Here is an 18,774-nt window from a genome sequence, read left to right on the forward strand (position 1 = left end):
GTTGTTATTGAAAATTAAAATCATATCTGATAATTGATATTAAACCTGAAGATATAAATGAATAGTTGTAAATGAAGCCATTTAAATTTACAAATAAAATGCATTTGATTTCTATCATTGTAATAAAATTGATAGAATGCTCTATGTAATAAAATATCCTGTCTTTCCAACTCTGATTGGCTCGCTCATCTGTGAAGGCGGGACATAAAGGAGAAGGCCAAGCCAGCTATCCAATCGGAATTAAGTTCTATGAACGTCATCCGTCGAAGACCAATGGAAACTCACCATGTTTGGGCATGGGCTTGGTTTTATGCCTGCTCTAATACCTAAACTGCCCTTTTCCCCATCGCCTTACGCCAAGGGTAGGGGGGTGTGCATAGGCAGAAATTAAACTCTGCTTAAAACTTTCTTAAGTGAAAGTTCATACATACACTTTTTGTATTTTAAAACTATTTTCATTCGCTCATTCAAAGCGAGTTGGGACTTTTTCCACTGCTTATTTTCCTAACATTTAAAGCAACGTATCTTGATCCAAGGTAAGAGTACCAAACATTCTCCTGTATCATGTTAGCCAACAGTATCTTAAAGTGGCATTTTTCTGATACAAAACCCTAAATAACTTAGTTTCATTGCGGCAAGTGTCTTTAAATCGTGTACTTGTTTATAACATGGTTAACTGATATAGCATTATGTTAGCTTTAGCGGTCTTAGCTATTGATTATGTTGTTTACGTCAGATTACGATGATATTTTTTGACATGTCTGAAACTAAATTAGTTATTTCATGTCCGAAATGTGTCAGCTAAAAGCTGGAGTGTATATTTAATGGTTTGTGACTCCCGGGCTTCATATTATCATGTAGCTCCGTTAGCTCTCCGGTGGAGTGTGCGCAAACGGACATGTCCTGACATGTCGCCTACCTTTCAGCAGGGCCTGTTCCTTCTATATCACCATTCTTTATGCTTTAAAATGTCCTGAAGCAGACGTGTTATCTACTTTTAAGAAATATTTATCAGTTAAAGTATGTAATACTATAATTTATGATGAAAATCTCTATTTGACAAGTCCTTGGTGTGTACATTTCTGAAGTCCAGTTGAGTCCAGTTCAATGACAGCTGGCAGGGGAGGGCTTGTTACTTGATAGCCTACAAATTTGGAAGCACTCCCATATCTTACTTTTTACTAAGCACTACAGATCCCACAATCAGGGCTAGTCTAACTCTTGAACAAACAGAATTTTGCATCCTGAAACTGAGATTGAATATATGATTATATTTTTTTGTATATAATACACTACGTTTGCCTGTCCATGGTCTTATAAGAACATGTGGGCACGCCTCTTTGAGACACATCCTATTGTACATATATGGATAATCAAAAAACACTTTTTTCAGGTTTGACTTAAGTAGACATACCCATACCTGTGATTTAAAGAGGTTCTACATTTACTGCCATATTCCTGTAGTTTTATTTCTAGTTTGTTTGGTTCCGTTTTCCTGCAGATGATTGACACAGTAACAGGACCTGGAGCACAGCCCTTTGCAGTACAGCTGAAGGCCCTGACAGACCTGGAGGCCCGATACCAGCCTAAACTGAGTGGCTTGAGGATCATTGAAGGCTCCCAGGACAATGGTCTCAGGATGACCACCAGACTGAGAGAGCTAGAAGTAAAGGACCTACTCTCTTTGACTAGGTTCTTTGGTTTCAGCTCAGAGACCTTCTCACTTGCCATCAGCTTGCTAGATCGATTCCTCTCAGTAATGAAGGTTTGTAACTGGGATTGCCTCTAAGTCATGTTGACTTCTTCTGAATTATAGTTTTTTTTACTAATATATTTTTCATAATTATCTATAGATTCAACCAAAGCACCTGTCCTGTGTGGGACTGTGCTGCTTCTACATTGCCGTGAAGTCTTCAGAAGAGGAGAAGAATGTGCCACTTGCTAATGACCTGATCCGCATTAGTCAGAATCGCTTTACAGTGTCTGATATGATGAGGATGGAGAAGATCATCATGGAGAAGCTATACTGGAAGGTGAAGGCCCCCACAGCCCTCCGTTTCCTGCGCCTCTTTCACAACCACATCCAGGAGCAGCTCGATGCTGAGAGGTAAGGACAGACGGCCAAATCAACCTGCAGGGCTGAACCATGACTCAACAAGATTATATTTACTCTCTTAAAATCTGTCCTCTTATATTTGGCTTTGAAGAGAACACTTGCCAAAAATATTCTATTAAAGGCTGACAGGAACAGTACTGTTTTGTTGTGGACTTTAAAATGTGTTGATTGTAGTTACTGAACTGATCTGAGAAGATTGATGCCTACTCTGGAGAGCTCAGCTTCACATTTGTCCTTGACTAAATTTTTTATATTTACACTAATCTCAGCATCTACAATCTCATCTATCACCTTGTGATAGCAAGTATTTAAGATACTATGATCATTTATTGATTCCCAATTGGATATGTATCTATAACTGGGCATGATTTTCTCAAGTGAAGCCAGAGGTTGGAGTTAAATGACTTACAGGCAAGACTTCTCTTTGTAGTGGCATTTGTGTCTGCAATATGAAGACTGCCATTTCTTTGTCCACAACATCCCAGGGCTGGACATCTTTTGAGTCTGAGTTTAACCATGAAATGTAAACTATACAGCAGCTTGATTCACACTCATTTCTGTGGTATGAGCTTGTAAGATGAGGCCAATTTCAATGTGATATTCTCACAATCAAGGGAAGGTAAGTTTGTAGAAATAACATGATGCAGATTTCAGATCTGTTGTCAAGAGCAGAAAACAACTTTTGAAATGCTTGTTTTCTTAAGGGTGATGTTACAATAATTTCTGTTCTATTTTAGGTATGGAGAGACTCTCTAGTGATTTGCTTTGACCACACAGTGCCGAGCAGATCTGTGGCTCAAATTTAAACATTTGATCTATAATAGATTGATAGCTTTATTTTTATGTGTTTACAGATAATACCATCAGTGGTAGCTGGCAGCGCAGATTGTTTCACCTATTTGTTTTCCCAAGTGTTTTTACCGTTAAAAGCCAGAGCTTGCTAAAACATAATTGGTAAATACATGTATGACCACAAGTGTACTACAAATGGAAACCAGAACACTTAACAGGCTGAAACTCATGAAAATGTGTGTTGTTTTGATGTAGAATCTGTAAATAGATATCACATTTAAAGTGCTCTCTTTTTACAGCCTGAAGATCCTGAGCATTGAGAGACTGGAGGCTCAGCTGAAAGCCTGTCACTGCTCATTTATCTTCTCCAAAATCAAGGTAGGGACAAAAAAACAGTTGTTCTTTTTTTTTTTAAATGGTCTATTTCCTGTTGTTTTTTAAGGCTCTTAAATGAGCAGGTTTTCTACCCATATGATTGGAATTGAAATGGTTTTATTGTTGCATTTGTAACGATTTGTTGTAAGTTTCTCTCTTTGACATAGCCATTTAAAATGTTCTGTGCCAGTTTTTTTTAGGTTGGTTTACTGTTGTTGTTGCACTACTGTAATTAAAAATTAAAATGTTTCATCATTGCAGCCATCTCTGCTTGCCATGGCTCTCATGTGTTTTGAGACTCAGGAACAACATGACCCTGAACACACCAACAAATTACAAGAAATCCTTAAGAGTCTGCAGCAGCTTTTGAATGTGAGCACAAACTGTTTTTACAATTTTTAATATGCCCTTTGAATTAAAATACCTAAGTTCTTTTTTTCAGTAATTTGACTTGACTGCTATTTCTCAGAGCCTAAAGACTGCTTAATGTCTTAAATTGGTTACCACTAAAATATGGAGCATACCCTGTTACGTCTGGTTAATAGTGTCTTCTTTTCTGCTTTTCAGATAAAAGATGGAGACCTGGTTTGTGTGAGAGAGCTGGTTGGAAAATGCCTGGCTGAGTACGCCACCACCAAGTGCTCTAGGCCCAACACCCAGAGGCTCCGCTGGACTATTTCGGGACGAACTGCACGTCAGCTGAAGCACAGCTACTACAAGATCGCTCATCTTCCTACTATACCTGAGTCAGCTTGTTAAACCTAGGGCTATGACTGGGTGACCTTGTATGCGGATACAAATATTCCAGCAGTCCCTAAACTTTTTTCATTCTCTAATTGGAAACTACATTTGGGGACTTTTCTTGCAGTTTGGTCACCTACATACACAAAGTTATTTTCCTTAAAGATTTCCATCAATGATGATGGACTTCTTTAAGGAAAACTTAAATTCCATGTTTTCCTCAAGTTTGTGTCATACACTGATCAAGCACACTAAATTTTCTGCCTCAACAATAATGAGCAATTTTCATCAGAAAGTTTATCTTCTACCATCCTGCTATGTTTTGCTTTCCTGGTTGAGTTGCTAGCACAAGTGTACAGTATGTTCTTGTTCAAATCCGTACCAAGGTGTTTGGTATTTCCTGGAACGGGTTGCTGGTTTTAAGCGAATAAGTATTGAACCACCTAGGTCCTCAGTCCACCATGTGGAAGAGGAGGGAGAAGGATTTTGTGAACAGCTAAAATGAAACCAAGAAATCGGGCCCAAAATCCTTAACTCCCACCCTAGGTTGCTAAACTGTCCTGATTGCACACTCCTACCCAAGGTGATGATTTTTTTTTTTATTTTGATACAGCGAGGGAGCTCCGGTTTTCTCTGCTTAAGTGAGGCTAGTGACGCTCTTGTCATGTAAAGCTAACCCAACTGTTGGAGGCCCTCCACAGTTAAAGATGAGTTGTTTTCACAGATTCTTGATTTGTGTACACAGAGTGAAGCACATGCATTCATTGACTATTAACTGATTTCAGTTATCAATTAAATGCAGAGAAGTCTTGAAAAAACATTGGTCATTGCAGTGGAAACATGGGTTGGAATTTGATTGCATTTTCTTTGCCAATTTCCCTGTCTACTCTGAGTTTCTTTAAGAGGCTAAACAAAAACGTGTTCTCAAATTGAAAATGGTGAGTTGAATACACCATCTGGTTAACCCATGTACTTGTACCTTTCAATAAAACTTTATTGAAAAGCTATTGCTGTGCAGTTGTCTCATTAGTAAGGGTCAACACACATTAGAAGATTCTTTGAACAGTAACAGCTCCTCTCAACTTTCCATTTTTCAGGTATGTAATTTTCAAGTCCTCTTGAAAATCAATGTCTGTTACAGCTTAAAAAAAAGCTGAAAAGGCTCCTGTGAAAGTAAGTTTATCAGACAGGTAAATCTTGTACTCTTCCCAAATATTCAGTTCTTCAAGAGGCAAGTATTTTCAACTTCTGAGTGCAGTTCATCCGATTAAATCCACTTTTTATGCATTGTGGTTCTCCTTAGGCAGAGGTATCACCTCCATTAATAACTTTCAACATGTTCACTTCTGTAAGCTGGAGAAGTCTGGACCTCCGCCTGCAAAGTTCCCAGAGATCTCTGCACCACTGAAGTCAAATCCAGGATTCTGGTAAAGAAGAAAGAGCATTTATTCAATAACAGGCCATGGTAGTACATATCAAGATAAGCATATACAGGCACATCTAAAAAGTTCATTTTTGCTGTGATTGAATTCCCAGCGTTTAACTTCCTTACATTCTAGATAGATCTCATACAAAATGAAATCTTTTAAGATGTTTTAATCTTGCAGATAACGGTTTACAGTTTATGTAAATCAAGTACCTCAAAATATTAGAATATTGTTTAATGGCACAATTTGCAAAGGTTTCCTGAGCCTTTATTCCCTCACTGGTTCAGTACACACAATCATTGGGAAGATTGTTAACTTGGCAGTTATCCAGAAGATAATCACTGAAACCCTCCACATGCAGGGTAAGCCACAGACGGTCATTGCTGAAAGGGCTGGCTGTTCTCAGAGTGCTTTATCAAAACATTTTAATGGATATTTGTGTATTTGCTTTGCTGGTTTGATTGATTTTTGGTTGTCTGTTGTTCTGTTTTCTTGTTACTGTATGTATGTACACTTCATCACCAATTTACAAAAATGTAATGGATGGGAAGTGCCCAAGTAACAGGGATGAGCTCAGCCTTCAGAGGGTTGTCTAACAAAGCAGATGCAAACATTTTGGGGAGCTTCGAAAGGACTGGACGAAGGCTGGAATCAGTGTATTAAGAGCCATCACACAGACAGGTCCAGGAAACGGGGCGACCAGTGTTGTGTTCGTAGTATCGAGTCACTCCTGAACCACAAACATCATTAAGATTCTCACCAGCTAGACAGTCTGGTCCACAGTTCCAGACAAAGTGGATTAAAATCTATCTGACTTCTTATCAACTCTTTGAAATGCAGAATTGGTTGATCATGCATGGCTAACATTTCAGACTGCACAATGACACATAAAATCGTTAAACTCCTCACATCTTTGAACAGATTAAAGATAATGAATAGACCATAAACACAGCCTTCAGTTACATGTAGGTTTATTAAGAGAGCCTGGTAAGAGATCGATGCCATCTGACATAATAAAAGCACAGTGGGGAACAGATATGCTCCTGGTGACTTGCTATAATCTTTTGGCAACATGCACCATGACCCTACATACTGCACTTAATCAAACTTACCTCCCGCTGGAATCTCTCCAAGGTAAGCTTTCTCTGCATCTGGTCCTGGACCCAGGCATTTGCACAGTACTCACCCTCCAGCAGGGAGGACCAGCAGTTCCCTGCCTCTCTGTTTGTCTTCATCAGAATGATACGGATGAGACATTTGTCCTCTAGGCACAAAGGAGGAGAAGAGAAATTAGAGTTTTGGAGGTCTAAGGTCTTAGTTTAATAGATGTACATTTCTGGTGTACAGCCTACCAAGTGTCCATGTAGCTTCGTCAGACATGGTTGTGTCAAACAACTTGCCCTAATAGAAAGTTAAAAAAGAAAAGAGTGAGTGTGTGTTTTTTTTAATAAAATGACAACACTGTGATAAGTTGCTAACGTCACTCTCAGGCAATGTAATGAGCTAACTTGAAACCATTCCTTCCTCTTGTTACTTCAGGTTTTCAGTTTTTCTTTCAAAATACCTCTCTGCTCTGTCAATATGTTGTATGCCCTTACCAGCAAAGTAACCTCAGTGACTCACCACTTACTGGCTGCTGTAACTCAACCATAAAATAACAAGAATAAGAAGTTTACTTTAAGTTTATATGCCTGCACTTAATCCAAATTATTTTAAAGTTTCTTTTTAAAGAAGAATTCCTCCTTCTAGAATATTCCTTTAAATAAAAAATCTGGTGGTAATTGAGGTGGACACAATTGATTCTGATACCTGACGCCTGCCCTAAACATTTCCTGGATTTATCTGAGTGTGTTCCACGTGTAAACATAAACATCTGGATTTTTCTTCCAGGCTTCATCCTTAATTTTCCTGCAACCCTTCTGGTCTTTATCCCATCCTCGCTCGCGGAAAATCTTCCTGATGCGAGGGACTAGTGCAAACAAGTAAGTCAAGAACTTTCCCAGTGCCTTCAACATTTTCGGTGCAATTGTTATGTTATTAAAATAATTTTAAAATCAAAAACAGAGTCCAGTTATTTACTACAGACTTTACCTTAAATATTTCTGTCCCTTTGACGTGCAGCTCTATGTCTCTGGTTCCTAAACGACATTTCACATCTTTAGCAGTTGTCCCGTGGGGCACGTTGACTTCAATGAAAACCTCCTCCATGGTCTGGTACCAGGAACCCCAAGGAGTCTGACAGGGGACCACCCCGCTCCTCTCCTCGAAGTGTACAGACATGCTGAAGCTTCACACACCGGTGGGCTCACGAGTCGGTTAGCTGTGTGAGTAACGTTAGCGTTATCTTGCTAACTGGGCTGCTCTGCTAACAGTCTGTGACACTTTTTAATAAGTATCTGCTCCTTTCTAAAAGTCTCAGTTGTGTTGAACATTCAGAGTTGTTTATGTTTGCTTTCAGATACAATGTTTTCTATCGGCACGATCCACTCTAGAAATTTCTTCTTCTTCTTCTATCAGCACAGAGGTCACTTCCTGTTTTGAACAACACAATGGCTTGTAGCGCCATCTGCTGCTGCATACAGGAGAAGAAAAGCACATCCATAGTCATTGATTAGCTGGTATGTCCGTTTGTTCTTGTAAATATTAGGAAGCAAAGTGACGACAAAAATTGGAATAAATCGTACTTTTGTTTAAATTGATTAGCATGGTGTTAAAGGAGACCTAAAGAATCAGTGGTTTGTCTAAAAATGGAGTGGATTTACTAATCTGATAATTAGATTACTGTTGGCGCCTCCTGTTTCCTCCTATTCACTTGAACGACACCAACAGGACCTCTGACTATATTTTTCCTTTCTTCCAACATTTACAGTTGTTTTTTTTTATTATGCATGCCTCTAAAAGCATACTGCAAACTAGGTGAAAATGGGGCCCAAGATGTTTTTTCTACAATTAACTTTAATTACTTTTATCTCTTGTATAAGGTAAGTCTTGCCTCCAAACTTGAAGCTAGATCAGAGTACATTGAATGTGATTGTTTGACATCTTTATTATCATTATTATTATTATTATTATTATTATTATTACAGTCTTTACTATGTAAATGGAAATGAGAAGGTTTTCTCAGACAACATCACCCGCATCTTGGACCGACTTTTGGATGGTTATGACAACAGACTGCGGCCAGGATCAGGAGGTTGGTTACTTTTTAAAACTGAAAGCACTTTTGCACACACTAATAATATATAAAATAATGTGACAAATAATGTTGGGATATTTATGTGCATTGTGTACATTGCAGGTGGTGTTACAGAGGTGAAAACAGATATATTTGTCACCAGCTTTGGACCCGTTTCAGATGTGGAGATGGTAAGAAACTGTAGCTGTAAGGAGACCTTTAAGTGCTGACTGTGTGAGATAACAGCGCTTCAGTGACCACTGCCTTATGGGCAGTCTGCCATGAAACCATCTAATGAGGTTTAATCTGTTTGACCAGCCTTAAAACGCCATTATTGATTGTCTCTAAATTGATATGACAACATGTCAGACGGAGCAAATAGCTAAATGGATTGATTAATAATTATCTAGGGTAAGTGGCATCCATCATTGCCTCGTCATCTCTCCTCACCTTCCATTGCGAGCTGAAGTGGCTCTTTTAGTATTTTGCTTTCTGATGAATGATGGGACTGCATGTTTAGAGTGAACCATATAAACATTTGCTACAAATACGTAGGACTGATCAATCAGAAATATAAAATACCATAAAGTTTTACATCCATATTTGTTTATACCTCAGGAGTACACCATGGACATGTTCTTCCGCCAGATGTGGGTGGATGAGCGGCTTAAATTTGAGGGCCCAACTGAGATCCTGCGTCTAAACAACAAGATGGTGGACAAGATCTGGACCCCAGACACTTTCTTCCGCAACTCCAAGAAGTCCCTCTCTCATAACATGACCACGCCAAACAAACTCTTTCGCATCATGCAGAATGGGACAGTACTCTACACCATGAGGTGGTCTTAAATTTTACACTTATTGTACTGATCTTTCTTAGTTAATTAATAAAATATGACTTGAGGCTTGTCTCTGCATGCTTTCAGGCTGACAATCAGTGCAGAGTGTCCAATGAGACTGATGAACTTTCCCATGGACGGACATGCCTGTCCTCTCAGATTTGGAAGCTGTAAGTAGCACGGATTCATGTCCTGGCTCATTAACTTGTCAAACGTTGGGTCTTTCTTTTTCAAAATATCTTTGCTTTTTAGATGCCTACACAAGCAGTGAAATCATCTTTACCTGGAGAAAGGGACCAATAGCATCAGTTGATTGTCCTAAAGAGTCAATAAGTCTCCTGCAGTATGATCTGGTTGGACAAACTTTGTCGAGCGAGATATTCAAATCAAACACAGGTAATACTCACTATAAACTACTCTTACTTGTAAAAAATTAAAGCATCCATTACAACTCATAGTAAAGTTGATATAAAAGGAAAGACTTTTCTTAGCAGCTGTCCTCTTTAAGATGATTAAGTAGACAGGCCTAATGCATGCACACAGTGTGACTTAAAAAGAACTATAGGGTTTAAAACCCATTCAGCACAGTGACAGTAAAGAGGAAGGATGGAGTGCTGTGCCCATGTGGGTGTGTAAATGTCTGTATTTGCTTGTATGCATTCTCCCTTTTCTTCAGAAGAAGAAGCGCTCTCCTACTCCTCCTTGAGACTCATGGAGTAGGGAGGAAAATGATGAGGCAGTCTCTAAAACATAGAGATGATTCCCATTAAGAAAACAGATAGAGAGGGAGCCTTTTTCTGTGTATGTGTGCCTAATGTAGTGTGAGGTTTTTTTGTACTGTGAATGTCTGCATGCATGTGTTTAGACAGAGCAGGGCAGTGTTACGCATTGTGACACTGCATGCTCTCCTCCTGCCCCCTCCTCACTTGCTCCTTCCTCTTCACTTTATCCCATTTCCAAATGTCTGCTGTGCTCGCCCCTCCTTCTCTCCTCCTTTTTGTCCTTCCTCTCCTCCTTCCTCCTCCTCTCCCTCACATGCTGCCTCTCTGTTAGCAGGCTATTCCAGGCCTAACAACAAAAACATATCTTTGTGTCTCTCTCAGCTGCAGTTGTGTTTCAAGGGCAGACAAGGGCATCTGTTCCGTGCCACCCTGTTCGTCCCCACGGGGTTGCTCTCTTCACACGTGCTGTTTATCTTGCAGGTCAATACTCTGTGCAGGTGGTCCACTTCCACCTCCAGAGGAAGCTGGGCTACTACCTCATACAGACGTACATCCCTCTTATAATGGTGGTAGTGCTGTCACAAGTCTCCTTTTGGATCAACAAAGAGTCTGTTCCTGCACGCACAGTTGCTGGTACACCCCATCTCCCACCAGCATTTCCATACTAATCACATATCATTCTCTACATCAATGAGTGTTTGATAATTGCTTTTCCTCTCCAGGCATTACTACAGTGCTGACCATGACCACCCTGAGCATCAGTGCACGTCAATCACTGCCCAAAGTAGCATACGCTACTGCTATGGATTGGTTCATCGCTGTGTGCTTTGCTTTTGTGGCATCGGCTCTTGTTGAGTTTGCAGCGGTGAACTACTTTGCCACCCTGCAGGCCCATCACCTTAAAAGGAAAAAGGCAAGACAGGACAAGCTGGAGATGTTGGCTAGCACCACTGATGATGGGGAAACAGTTTCGGTGAGCACCTGACCTTATGTCAATAATAAAGGGTAAACTGAATTTTTACTGCTATCATGGAGATAATTTAAAGAAGTGCAGCAGATATCTAAGCAACTTTCTGAGCCAGTTTCATATAAATTTCAGTTGAGTGCAGAGAGTTGAGAGTTTTACTGACTAACTTGAAATAAACAAAGGAACAGCATTTTTGTCTGTTGGTATAGCTGGTTTAAAAGGGATGTTTCAAAATTTTTCACATACAGAAAATGAAAGGATGCCCAATCAACTTTGATGAACTTCATCTTTATTTGAGCTATAAAAACAATTTATATGAGGTATGCTTACCTCTTGCTAAAGAAACACAGTCTGCTTACAATAAAGTTTTCCAGTCAGATTTTAAAGGTCCCGGGTCATCCCTGGCTACCACTGGATTAGAAGAAAATGACGCCCTATTCAGTAGAAGGGAGACGCTGACAGATCATCTCTACATCCAGATATAAAACAAGAATAAACTGCACAATGCTGCTTATTTTTTGGAGTGTTGGTGCATGAAGAAGATAAGTACAATATGCTAGTAAAACAGACCTTTAGATGGTGCAGATAGCAACGCATAGGAAAACGACCCATGCTGCTATTTGCTGTCATGCTCCCTTGTCTTTAGATATCAGAGCCTTATGAATTGCGATATTATTATTTGGTTGACCGGATGTTTAAATTAATTTATTTTTCTCAGTTAAGTCCTGAAAAAGCATGGCTCTTAATTTTTCTTGTCAAAATGTTTGCTATAGAATTAACACAGCAGCACTGCTGCATGTTGAATCTAAGATGTATTGTACACTCAGGTGCAAGCTTGATGTTCTGATGTGGACCATATTTAATCGTATTTTTAAAATTTGATGTGGGACAATTAAAAATTCATCAACAGCTGCATTTGGCCAAAGTTTGGACACTAAGGGGTCACATATTGTAAACCAAAAAAAAAAAAAAAACATTTTTATGTAAATGATGTATTTATATTTTTTAAGCACTCAAAAACATTGTTTGACACCTTTAGCATGTCTTTCTAAACATTCATAACTCAAAATGCACCGATGCAAAGGCTGTGGTCCTTGTCAAACTGGTCACAGAGTTGACTCCTGATCTTGGCACTGTTTAGTGCAAGTAATCCCCTCTCACTTAACATTTTCTTTCACTGTGCAGCTGCTTTTTCAAAAACAAATAGAAAGGTTTCTCAAAAGCAGTTTTTGAGGGGGGCAATTAAGTTGCCATCAAAAGTAAGGTAATTGGGTGACCAGATTTCTGGGATGAATATTGGGGACATTTCCTTCTTCTTCCAATATTGTTATTATGACATACAAAAAAAACAAAAAACACATGCACTGGCCCCCCCAGTCCCACCACCAAGAACTGCCCCTGCTTTAGCAGCACATTTAGCTGTATCAGTCTTCTCATCCTATGGTTAGCAATAAAGCAAATTAGAATATTTTCTAGAACAAAGTAGCATTTAAAAAGGACAATTCTATGTTAAAAATCAGTTTATCATTTGTAGAATCTAAACAGTTTTCAAGAATATGATGTTTTAAAGAAATAGGACAGTTAACTACATTTGATATTTAAACAATAATAAAAAAAATACATTTTTCTGTCAAATTTGTTTTATTTCACAGCACATCTTTTCCAAATTCATGCAAACATTTGGAGAGGGGGTAAACTTATTATTGTGTTGCAGTCTAAACCCGTTCAAATAGTTAATGATGGTGAATACAGGCACTGAGTCTCCTCGAAGTGTGATGCAGTGATGTTGATAATGAACAGGAAGTCTGCAGCTCCAGCCTCCACTGGAGAGAGAGAAACCATGGCACAGATAGGAGGTCTGTTTCTATGCATTTCCAAGCAGTCACCCTGCCTCTCCCATTCTTTGCATTCAGGGCACAGCCTGCATTAAATAGTAATATCTGCTGTTGTAGCGCTCTCATCTCCAGCTATATGCTTTATGCTAATACAGTAAGCCACCACAGCATCCTCCTGGGATCCGTCTCACGTGTAGGGCTCATAGTTAGATGCTTTAAAAATAGCCTCAGTGTGAGAACAGAGAACAACTCAAGCACTCCTCCCTGTATAATCTCCTCACCATCCTATGGGCATCCAGCAAACTACCTGCTGCGTTCTATAGGGATGTTGGCATGCCATTGAGAGAAAGCTCCTGTGGGAACAAACATTACTTCCAGGCTTAAATACATGACTACAGCATGTTCATATAATAAACCCTAGATACTAACCGGTGATTCTCCTTTTACACACAACCTCTGCTTTCTGTCTCACTGAGCAGAAAATCAACACTAACCCCATCTCACCTTTCCCTGCTTTTTTCTCCAACCCCCCCACTAGTCTGATGGCAGCCCTCAGGAAGGCCTGAAGAAGAGAAACCATTCACTGGCTCGCAGTGAGCAGGGAGATGCTCCTCCACTGCCCATTTTCCTCCAGCAGGGCTCAGCTTTTCCTCAGATCCCACAGCTGGCTGGAACTAGCCCCATAGACAAGTACTCCCGCATCCTTTTTCCCCTCGCCTTCGCCCTGTTCAACGGGGTCTACTGGTACATCTACCTGGCCAAGGACACCATGGAGAGAGCCAGGTACAAAAGTCACATTCAACTCTCTTTTCATAATAATTTGTATCCTTTTGATGTTATAAGATTGATGTAAATGCTCACCAAAAGCGTATTCATCAGCACCAGAAAATATATTCCCCAACAACAGCACTATGTATACCTATTTTAATGATATAAAAATATTGATGAATCTCAAAAACTTAGAATATCACAAGTTCATTTCTGCAGATTTAATTCAGAAAGTGAAACTTGCATATTCTAGATTCATCTCATAGAAAGTGGAATATTTCAAGACGTTTTTGTTTCTTGATGATAATGACTTACAGCTCATGAAAAACAAATCCACTCTCTCAAATTATTAGAATATTTGAGTTGCAAAGGTTTGTTGAGCCTTCATCCTGCACTCTGGTTTGGTACACACAACTGCAATCATGAAGAAGACTGCTGACTTGACCATAATCAAAGACAAGGAGGGTACGCCACAGAAGGTCACTGCTGAAAGGACAGGCTGTTCTCAGAGGCGCGTTCCACAGCACAACCGTCATGAAAAGAGAAGAAGAAAGCAGCACTGTGGCAGTAGCGGAGAGCTCTACGAAGTCTCTTTTGAATATAATGCGTTGTAACGCGACTTATTGAATGTAATATATTACTATCTGTTTTCTGTGTAACGCGTTATATTACTTGTTATTGTATAAACGTAATATATTACTGTAACATGTTACTTTTGCAACGCGTTACACCCAACACTGTTTACAGTTATCATAAAAGTGGCCATTTCTTTATTAATGTAGAAATTTCAATGCAAAAATCCTATTGTATCTTAAAGATTTACATCTCTAAATTTGAACTAATGAGCCATGAGCCACAACTTCATGATATCCATCTTGAATTTACTGTGAGTTTGATCGTGTCAAAGACATGATGAATATTCTTTATCATTCTATTACTTTTTATTTTAATTATTCTTTGCACACTGTTCATATGTATAACAACAACAAAAACAAAGACAGCTTAGATATGTGCAGGAGAGGTTTGAAACCAGAAAGGGCTCATATGAGGACCTCCTCCATAAAAGATGGAAACAAAATTGAAAGTTTATACCAATATTTACACCCAATGTCTCGGCTGTAAATGTCAGTCTATATTGGCTGTAAATATTGGTCATATGTACGAATATGTTTGTGGAGTTTTAGACAGGACCAACAGACCAACAGCACACTAATAACCCCCCCCCCCCCCCCAAACTTTTTTCATTTTTGTGATATTGTAGCCTGATGCTACAATAAAAAAATTGTTCTCATTAATCTGCACTTCATCCCGATCATGACAAAGTGAAAACAGAATGTTACAGATGTTTGCAAACTAATTAAAAACAAAAAACAAAAATATCACATTGACATAAATATTAAGATCCTTTGCACAAACACTTGAAATCTAGCTCAGGTTCTTCCCACCTCTCTTGATTGTTGCCGAAATGTTTCAACACCTTGACTGTAGCCCATCTGTGGTAAATTAATTAGACTGGGCATGATTTGGAAAGGCACACGGCTCTCTGCAGGCCTCACTGCTGGAAAATGCATATCCAAGGGAAAAAAACCCATGAGGTCAAAGAGGCTGTTGTTGCAAGGCACAGATCTGAGGAAGGCTACAAAAAGTTCTGTTGCACTGAAGGTTCCCAAGAGCACAGTGGCCTCCATAATTCTCAAATGGAAGAAGTTTGGCACAACCAGAACTCTTCCATGAGCTGGTCGCCCAGCCTAACTGAGCAATCGGGGGAAAAGGGCCTTAGTAAGAAAGGTGACCAAGAACCTGATGGCCACTCTGGCTGAGCTTCAGAGACCCTGTGTGGAGACAGGACAAATTTTCAGAAGGACAAAAATCACAGCAACCCTCCATCGATCTGGACTTATTCAGAGTGGGTAGACAGAAACCTCTCCTCAGTGCAAAACACATAAAAGCCTGCTTGTCTTTCACATGGAATTTGTTACAAATTCTTGCACTGAGGATTGGCTATTACCAAGGCACTCTGCCATTCAATGCCAAATTTCAGTTATTACTTTTTGATAAATTTGAAAAAAAAAATCCTAATATTCTGTCTCCACTTTGTTATGATTGGGTACTGAGTAAAGAGTAATGAAAATAAAACATGTTTTTACTATAGCATCAGGCTGCTTAAGTCCTTCTTCTGTATTCATCTTTATCCATTAAACTTTTTAGTGTTCTTATGACAGAATTTTGTTTCATTATTCATCCTAAAACTCAAAGCATGTTTTAGGTCTGAACTACATATTTAAAAACCTGTATTAAAATTGGTATAGAATGAGAATAATGAACTCATTTTAACTTTTTTAATGTGCACATTTGAGAGCTCAGAGGGTTATAAAAAGGTCACTTGAAAGGAAAAAGGACAGTCATAAAATGATTTTTTTTAAAAACCCTGAAAAATAAACAAAAATCATTTTAGTACTTGCTTATTTTCACATTTAAAATCTTTTTACCCTGCATGGGAAGTTTGATGAGCCGCTGGCATAAACACACGGTCTACTGGTGTGATCACATCTCACAAGTTAGCTTCCCTTTGGGGTTTGACCTTGGACCTTTTGAGTCTTGTTTGACATGGCAGCAGAGTCAAAAGTTATCATGCAAAATACTTAAAAAAAAACAGATATGTATGGGAAGGATTGTTTTACTAATGAGCTGAAAGGAGAAGAAAAATCAGATAATGACTACAGACATTTATACACACTTCCTTTGTATGTCAAAGAAGCACAGACCTGTCTTACCCTGCTCTAATTTATGATAGCTTCAGTAGAACAATAACTACCCACAGTTTTTGTCAAGGACTTTTATCTAGGCAGTAAAGACATCAATAATTTCTCATGCTGAAACAGCCCGGGGAGTTGAGACGAATAAAAAAACAGGAGAATGATGTTAGGTGGCGTTGTTTCTGCATTGACGCCAGCACTGTGGCTTTTATCATCATCGTAGGTTTACAATAGAAAGGAGGCTGGCTGCTCAGTTAATTTGAAAAGAAAAGCATGCATCAATATCTCTCCTCTTTTGTGTAAGGGTTTACCTGAGGGTTGGTAAAAACCCAGTTGGCTTTAAAGACAACTCTGCTGCTCTGTAGGGAGCAGGTCTCGTAGGCAAAACAAACCAGAGCCTACTTTGTGAATTAAGCACATAAAAATGCAGCTATTCTCCCCCCGCTTATAAGTGAGCCACTTATAGAACACAAAGCTCCATGTCCAAGAAAGAAAGAGAGACATCCAGTGCAGAAAGACGAAAAAAGAAAGAGAGAAGGAGACGAAGGAGAGAAAGATGTGCGTTATGTAACACTTGGGAGTGCAAATCTGCTCATCATGCTTCTCATGTTCCTGTCAGAGAATTTTTATGCTTGTTTTGTTTATAATGCTCTGCAGAATAATGAGAGAGACAAGATGGAGAGCGTGAGAACAGCTGCATCACATCTATTCCTTTTACGTATATTTTAGCCACATCTCCTGCTCAGCGCTCATGAAGAAGACACTGAGAGGAGGAGAAGAGGGAGCACAGAAACAGTGTGGGCACTGCAGAGAGTCTGATTGAGGAAAGAGAGCGAGGAGGCAGGTTTCTGTAGCCTCCTCTTACATTTTGTGCTCTGCTGTGTTGCAGGGATGTGGATGTTCAAAGCTAAGAGGACCTGGAAAAGGGCACGTGCAGCCAGAGAGACCTTCAGCATCCAGCCTGCCTCACTTCACCCTCCTCTCTCTCTCTCTCTCTCCTCTCTCTCTCTGTATGTGAACAAGCTCTCAGCAGTCTCTCTGCTCTCATCCGACAGAGGAAATGAATCAGAAACTCATTTATTCTACTGCCACACATCTATTCATTTCACAGGCTGTGACCACTGCCCACTTGTGCTCTGATCAGAAGCTGAAGAGCTGCCCTTCACGGGGTCCTCAATCACTTTAAAGCGCATACATAACAACATCTCCGGCCCCTGGATCAAGAAACACACATGTATAGTATATCCTATATATGACACACTTAAGACACATGCAGACCCCAGAAACACATCAAAAAGAAGTGGATGATATAATCTATGATGGCTGTAACTGGTGGTGATGCAACAGTGAACCAATGCTTTCAGAAGCCTGCCCTCTACAGAAGCACAGCTCCAACTACAACAAGATCAAAGGCAATTTAGAGGAGGCTCGCATCCCTCCCCACGGCTTCAGGAATGTACTCAAACCTGAGAAAATGAATTGTGGGGATTGTGTTTTCCATCCCACCTTTCTTACTCTGACTCCCTGGTGCTCCCTTTTGCATTTTCAGATCCACTGCAGGTCCCTTGAAAACATCTCAGGGAAGATTGAATTCTCACAGGTGCTGATGATTTTAGAGATCTATTTTTGTACAGATGGTGCATGATTGTTTACGTCTGTTTAAAAATGTGATGGATGGATTCCCTTTGTAGCCCTTTAATATGCCCAGTAGCATGAAATCTGAAGGAATAAACTTGATGTTAACTTGACATTTTGGCCACTTTAACCCTTTAGTGCATCCTCGTGTTTGACCTTGTCAGCACACCCACTGAACCATCTATCATGTCGTGTAAAAACAATAAAACAAGCCTTAGATAAAAGCTGTTGTTGTTGATTTCTCTTCTGGCATAAGCGCTTGTTTCTTCATTACGCACATCCACTTGTCCCTTTAATATTTTTCTCTGCAATGGAAACTGCTCATCCACCATCATCAGTCTCCACTCTTTGATCTTGGGCTGGCTGCACGCATGCGCCTCTCATTGGCTCCTCTGCACCGTCTGGAGTAAGTTGGATGTGCGCTCTCCTCACTCGCATTGCCAGACCACCTCATAAACTGTTGAGATGGGGAGGATCAGGAAAAACCACTTTGGGATTTTGACTTTTTCCTTATTAGTGACTTTTGTCTGGACTCAAAGGTAAAAGCATTTTTTCGTTTTTCATGTCCTTGCATGTCTTGTAGGCTCTGTGAAAGCGTGCCTCAAGTGTGATATTAATACGCTCTT

The 18,774-nt window shown here is 39.7% G+C and overlaps 4 protein-coding genes across 5 annotated transcripts in view; 3 read left to right on the forward strand and 1 right to left on the reverse strand.

Moving 5' to 3' along the window:
* The first annotated feature begins 324 nt into the window (after positions 1-324).
* On the forward strand, positions 325-5,031 carry ccng1 (cyclin G1). Its single transcript, XM_041797388.1, has 6 exons — positions 325-536; positions 1,502-1,765; positions 1,854-2,107; positions 3,208-3,286; positions 3,545-3,655; positions 3,851-5,031. Exons 2-6 carry the CDS (start codon positions 1,502-1,504, stop codon positions 4,040-4,042), a joined length of 900 nt encoding a protein of 299 aa, XP_041653322.1. The 5' UTR covers positions 325-536; the 3' UTR covers positions 4,043-5,031.
* On the reverse strand, positions 4,641-7,962 carry nudcd2 (NudC domain containing 2). The gene is made up of 4 exons (XM_041797389.1): positions 7,543-7,962; positions 6,804-6,852; positions 6,564-6,715; positions 4,641-5,448 (listed from the first exon to the last, which is right to left on the reverse strand). Exons 1-4 carry the CDS (start codon positions 7,729-7,731, stop codon positions 5,365-5,367), a joined length of 474 nt encoding a protein of 157 aa, XP_041653323.1. The 5' UTR covers positions 7,732-7,962; the 3' UTR covers positions 4,641-5,364.
* A 423-nt stretch (positions 7,963-8,385) lies between these two features.
* gabra6a (gamma-aminobutyric acid type A receptor subunit alpha6a) lies at positions 8,386-17,804 on the forward strand. Its single transcript, XM_041797387.1, has 10 exons — positions 8,386-8,432; positions 8,538-8,644; positions 8,750-8,817; positions 9,245-9,465; positions 9,553-9,635; positions 9,718-9,861; positions 10,668-10,820; positions 10,910-11,160; positions 13,528-13,772; positions 17,403-17,804. The coding sequence occupies exons 1-10, from the start codon at positions 8,386-8,388 to the stop codon at positions 17,422-17,424; spliced, it is 1,341 nt and encodes a 446-aa protein (XP_041653321.1). The 3' UTR covers positions 17,425-17,804.
* Positions 17,805-18,548: 744 nt separating this feature from the next.
* Positions 18,549-18,774, forward strand: part of gabrb2a (gamma-aminobutyric acid type A receptor subunit beta2a) — a 66,002-nt gene continuing 65,776 nt past the window's right edge. For both annotated transcript variants that reach the window (XM_041797382.1, XM_041797384.1), the window contains exon 1: positions 18,549-18,687. In XM_041797382.1, coding sequence (XP_041653316.1) covers positions 18,614-18,687 — 74 coding nt within the window. In that variant the 5' untranslated portion in view covers positions 18,549-18,613. The remainder of the gene's footprint in view (positions 18,688-18,774) is intronic.

Source organism: Cheilinus undulatus, linkage group 10 (assembly GCF_018320785.1).
Source record: "Cheilinus undulatus linkage group 10, ASM1832078v1, whole genome shotgun sequence".
Classification (NCBI taxonomy): domain Eukaryota; kingdom Metazoa; phylum Chordata; class Actinopteri; order Labriformes; family Labridae; genus Cheilinus; species Cheilinus undulatus.

Bases quoted from the DNA above. Each gene is read 5' to 3' on its own strand.
- nudcd2 (XM_041797389.1), bottom strand. From the start codon at position 7,731: ATGTCTGTACACTTCGAGGAGAGGAGCGGGGTGGTCCCCTGTCAGACT. The intron at 6,853-7,542 runs GTAAAGTCTGTA...ACTTTCTATTAG, and splicing joins AAGGGACAGAAATATTTAAG to GGCAAGTTGTTTGACACAAC. The intron at 6,716-6,803 runs GTAGGCTGTACA...CTTTGTGCCTAG, and splicing joins CGAAGCTACATGGACACTTG to AGGACAAATGTCTCATCCGT.
- ccng1 (XM_041797388.1), top strand. From the start codon at position 1,502: ATGATTGACACAGTAACAGGACCTGGAGCACAGCCCTTTGCAGTACAG. The intron at 3,287-3,544 runs GTAGGGACAAAA...TCATCATTGCAG, and splicing joins TTATCTTCTCCAAAATCAAG to CCATCTCTGCTTGCCATGGC. The intron at 3,656-3,850 runs GTGAGCACAAAC...TCTGCTTTTCAG, and splicing joins GTCTGCAGCAGCTTTTGAAT to ATAAAAGATGGAGACCTGGT.
- gabra6a (XM_041797387.1), top strand. From the start codon at position 8,386: ATGTTTTTTCTACAATTAACTTTAATTACTTTTATCTCTTGTATAAG. The intron at 9,862-10,667 runs GTAATACTCACT...TTTATCTTGCAG, and splicing joins GATATTCAAATCAAACACAG to GTCAATACTCTGTGCAGGTG. The intron at 13,773-17,402 runs GTACAAAAGTCA...GCTGTGTTGCAG, and splicing joins GACACCATGGAGAGAGCCAG to GGATGTGGATGTTCAAAGCT.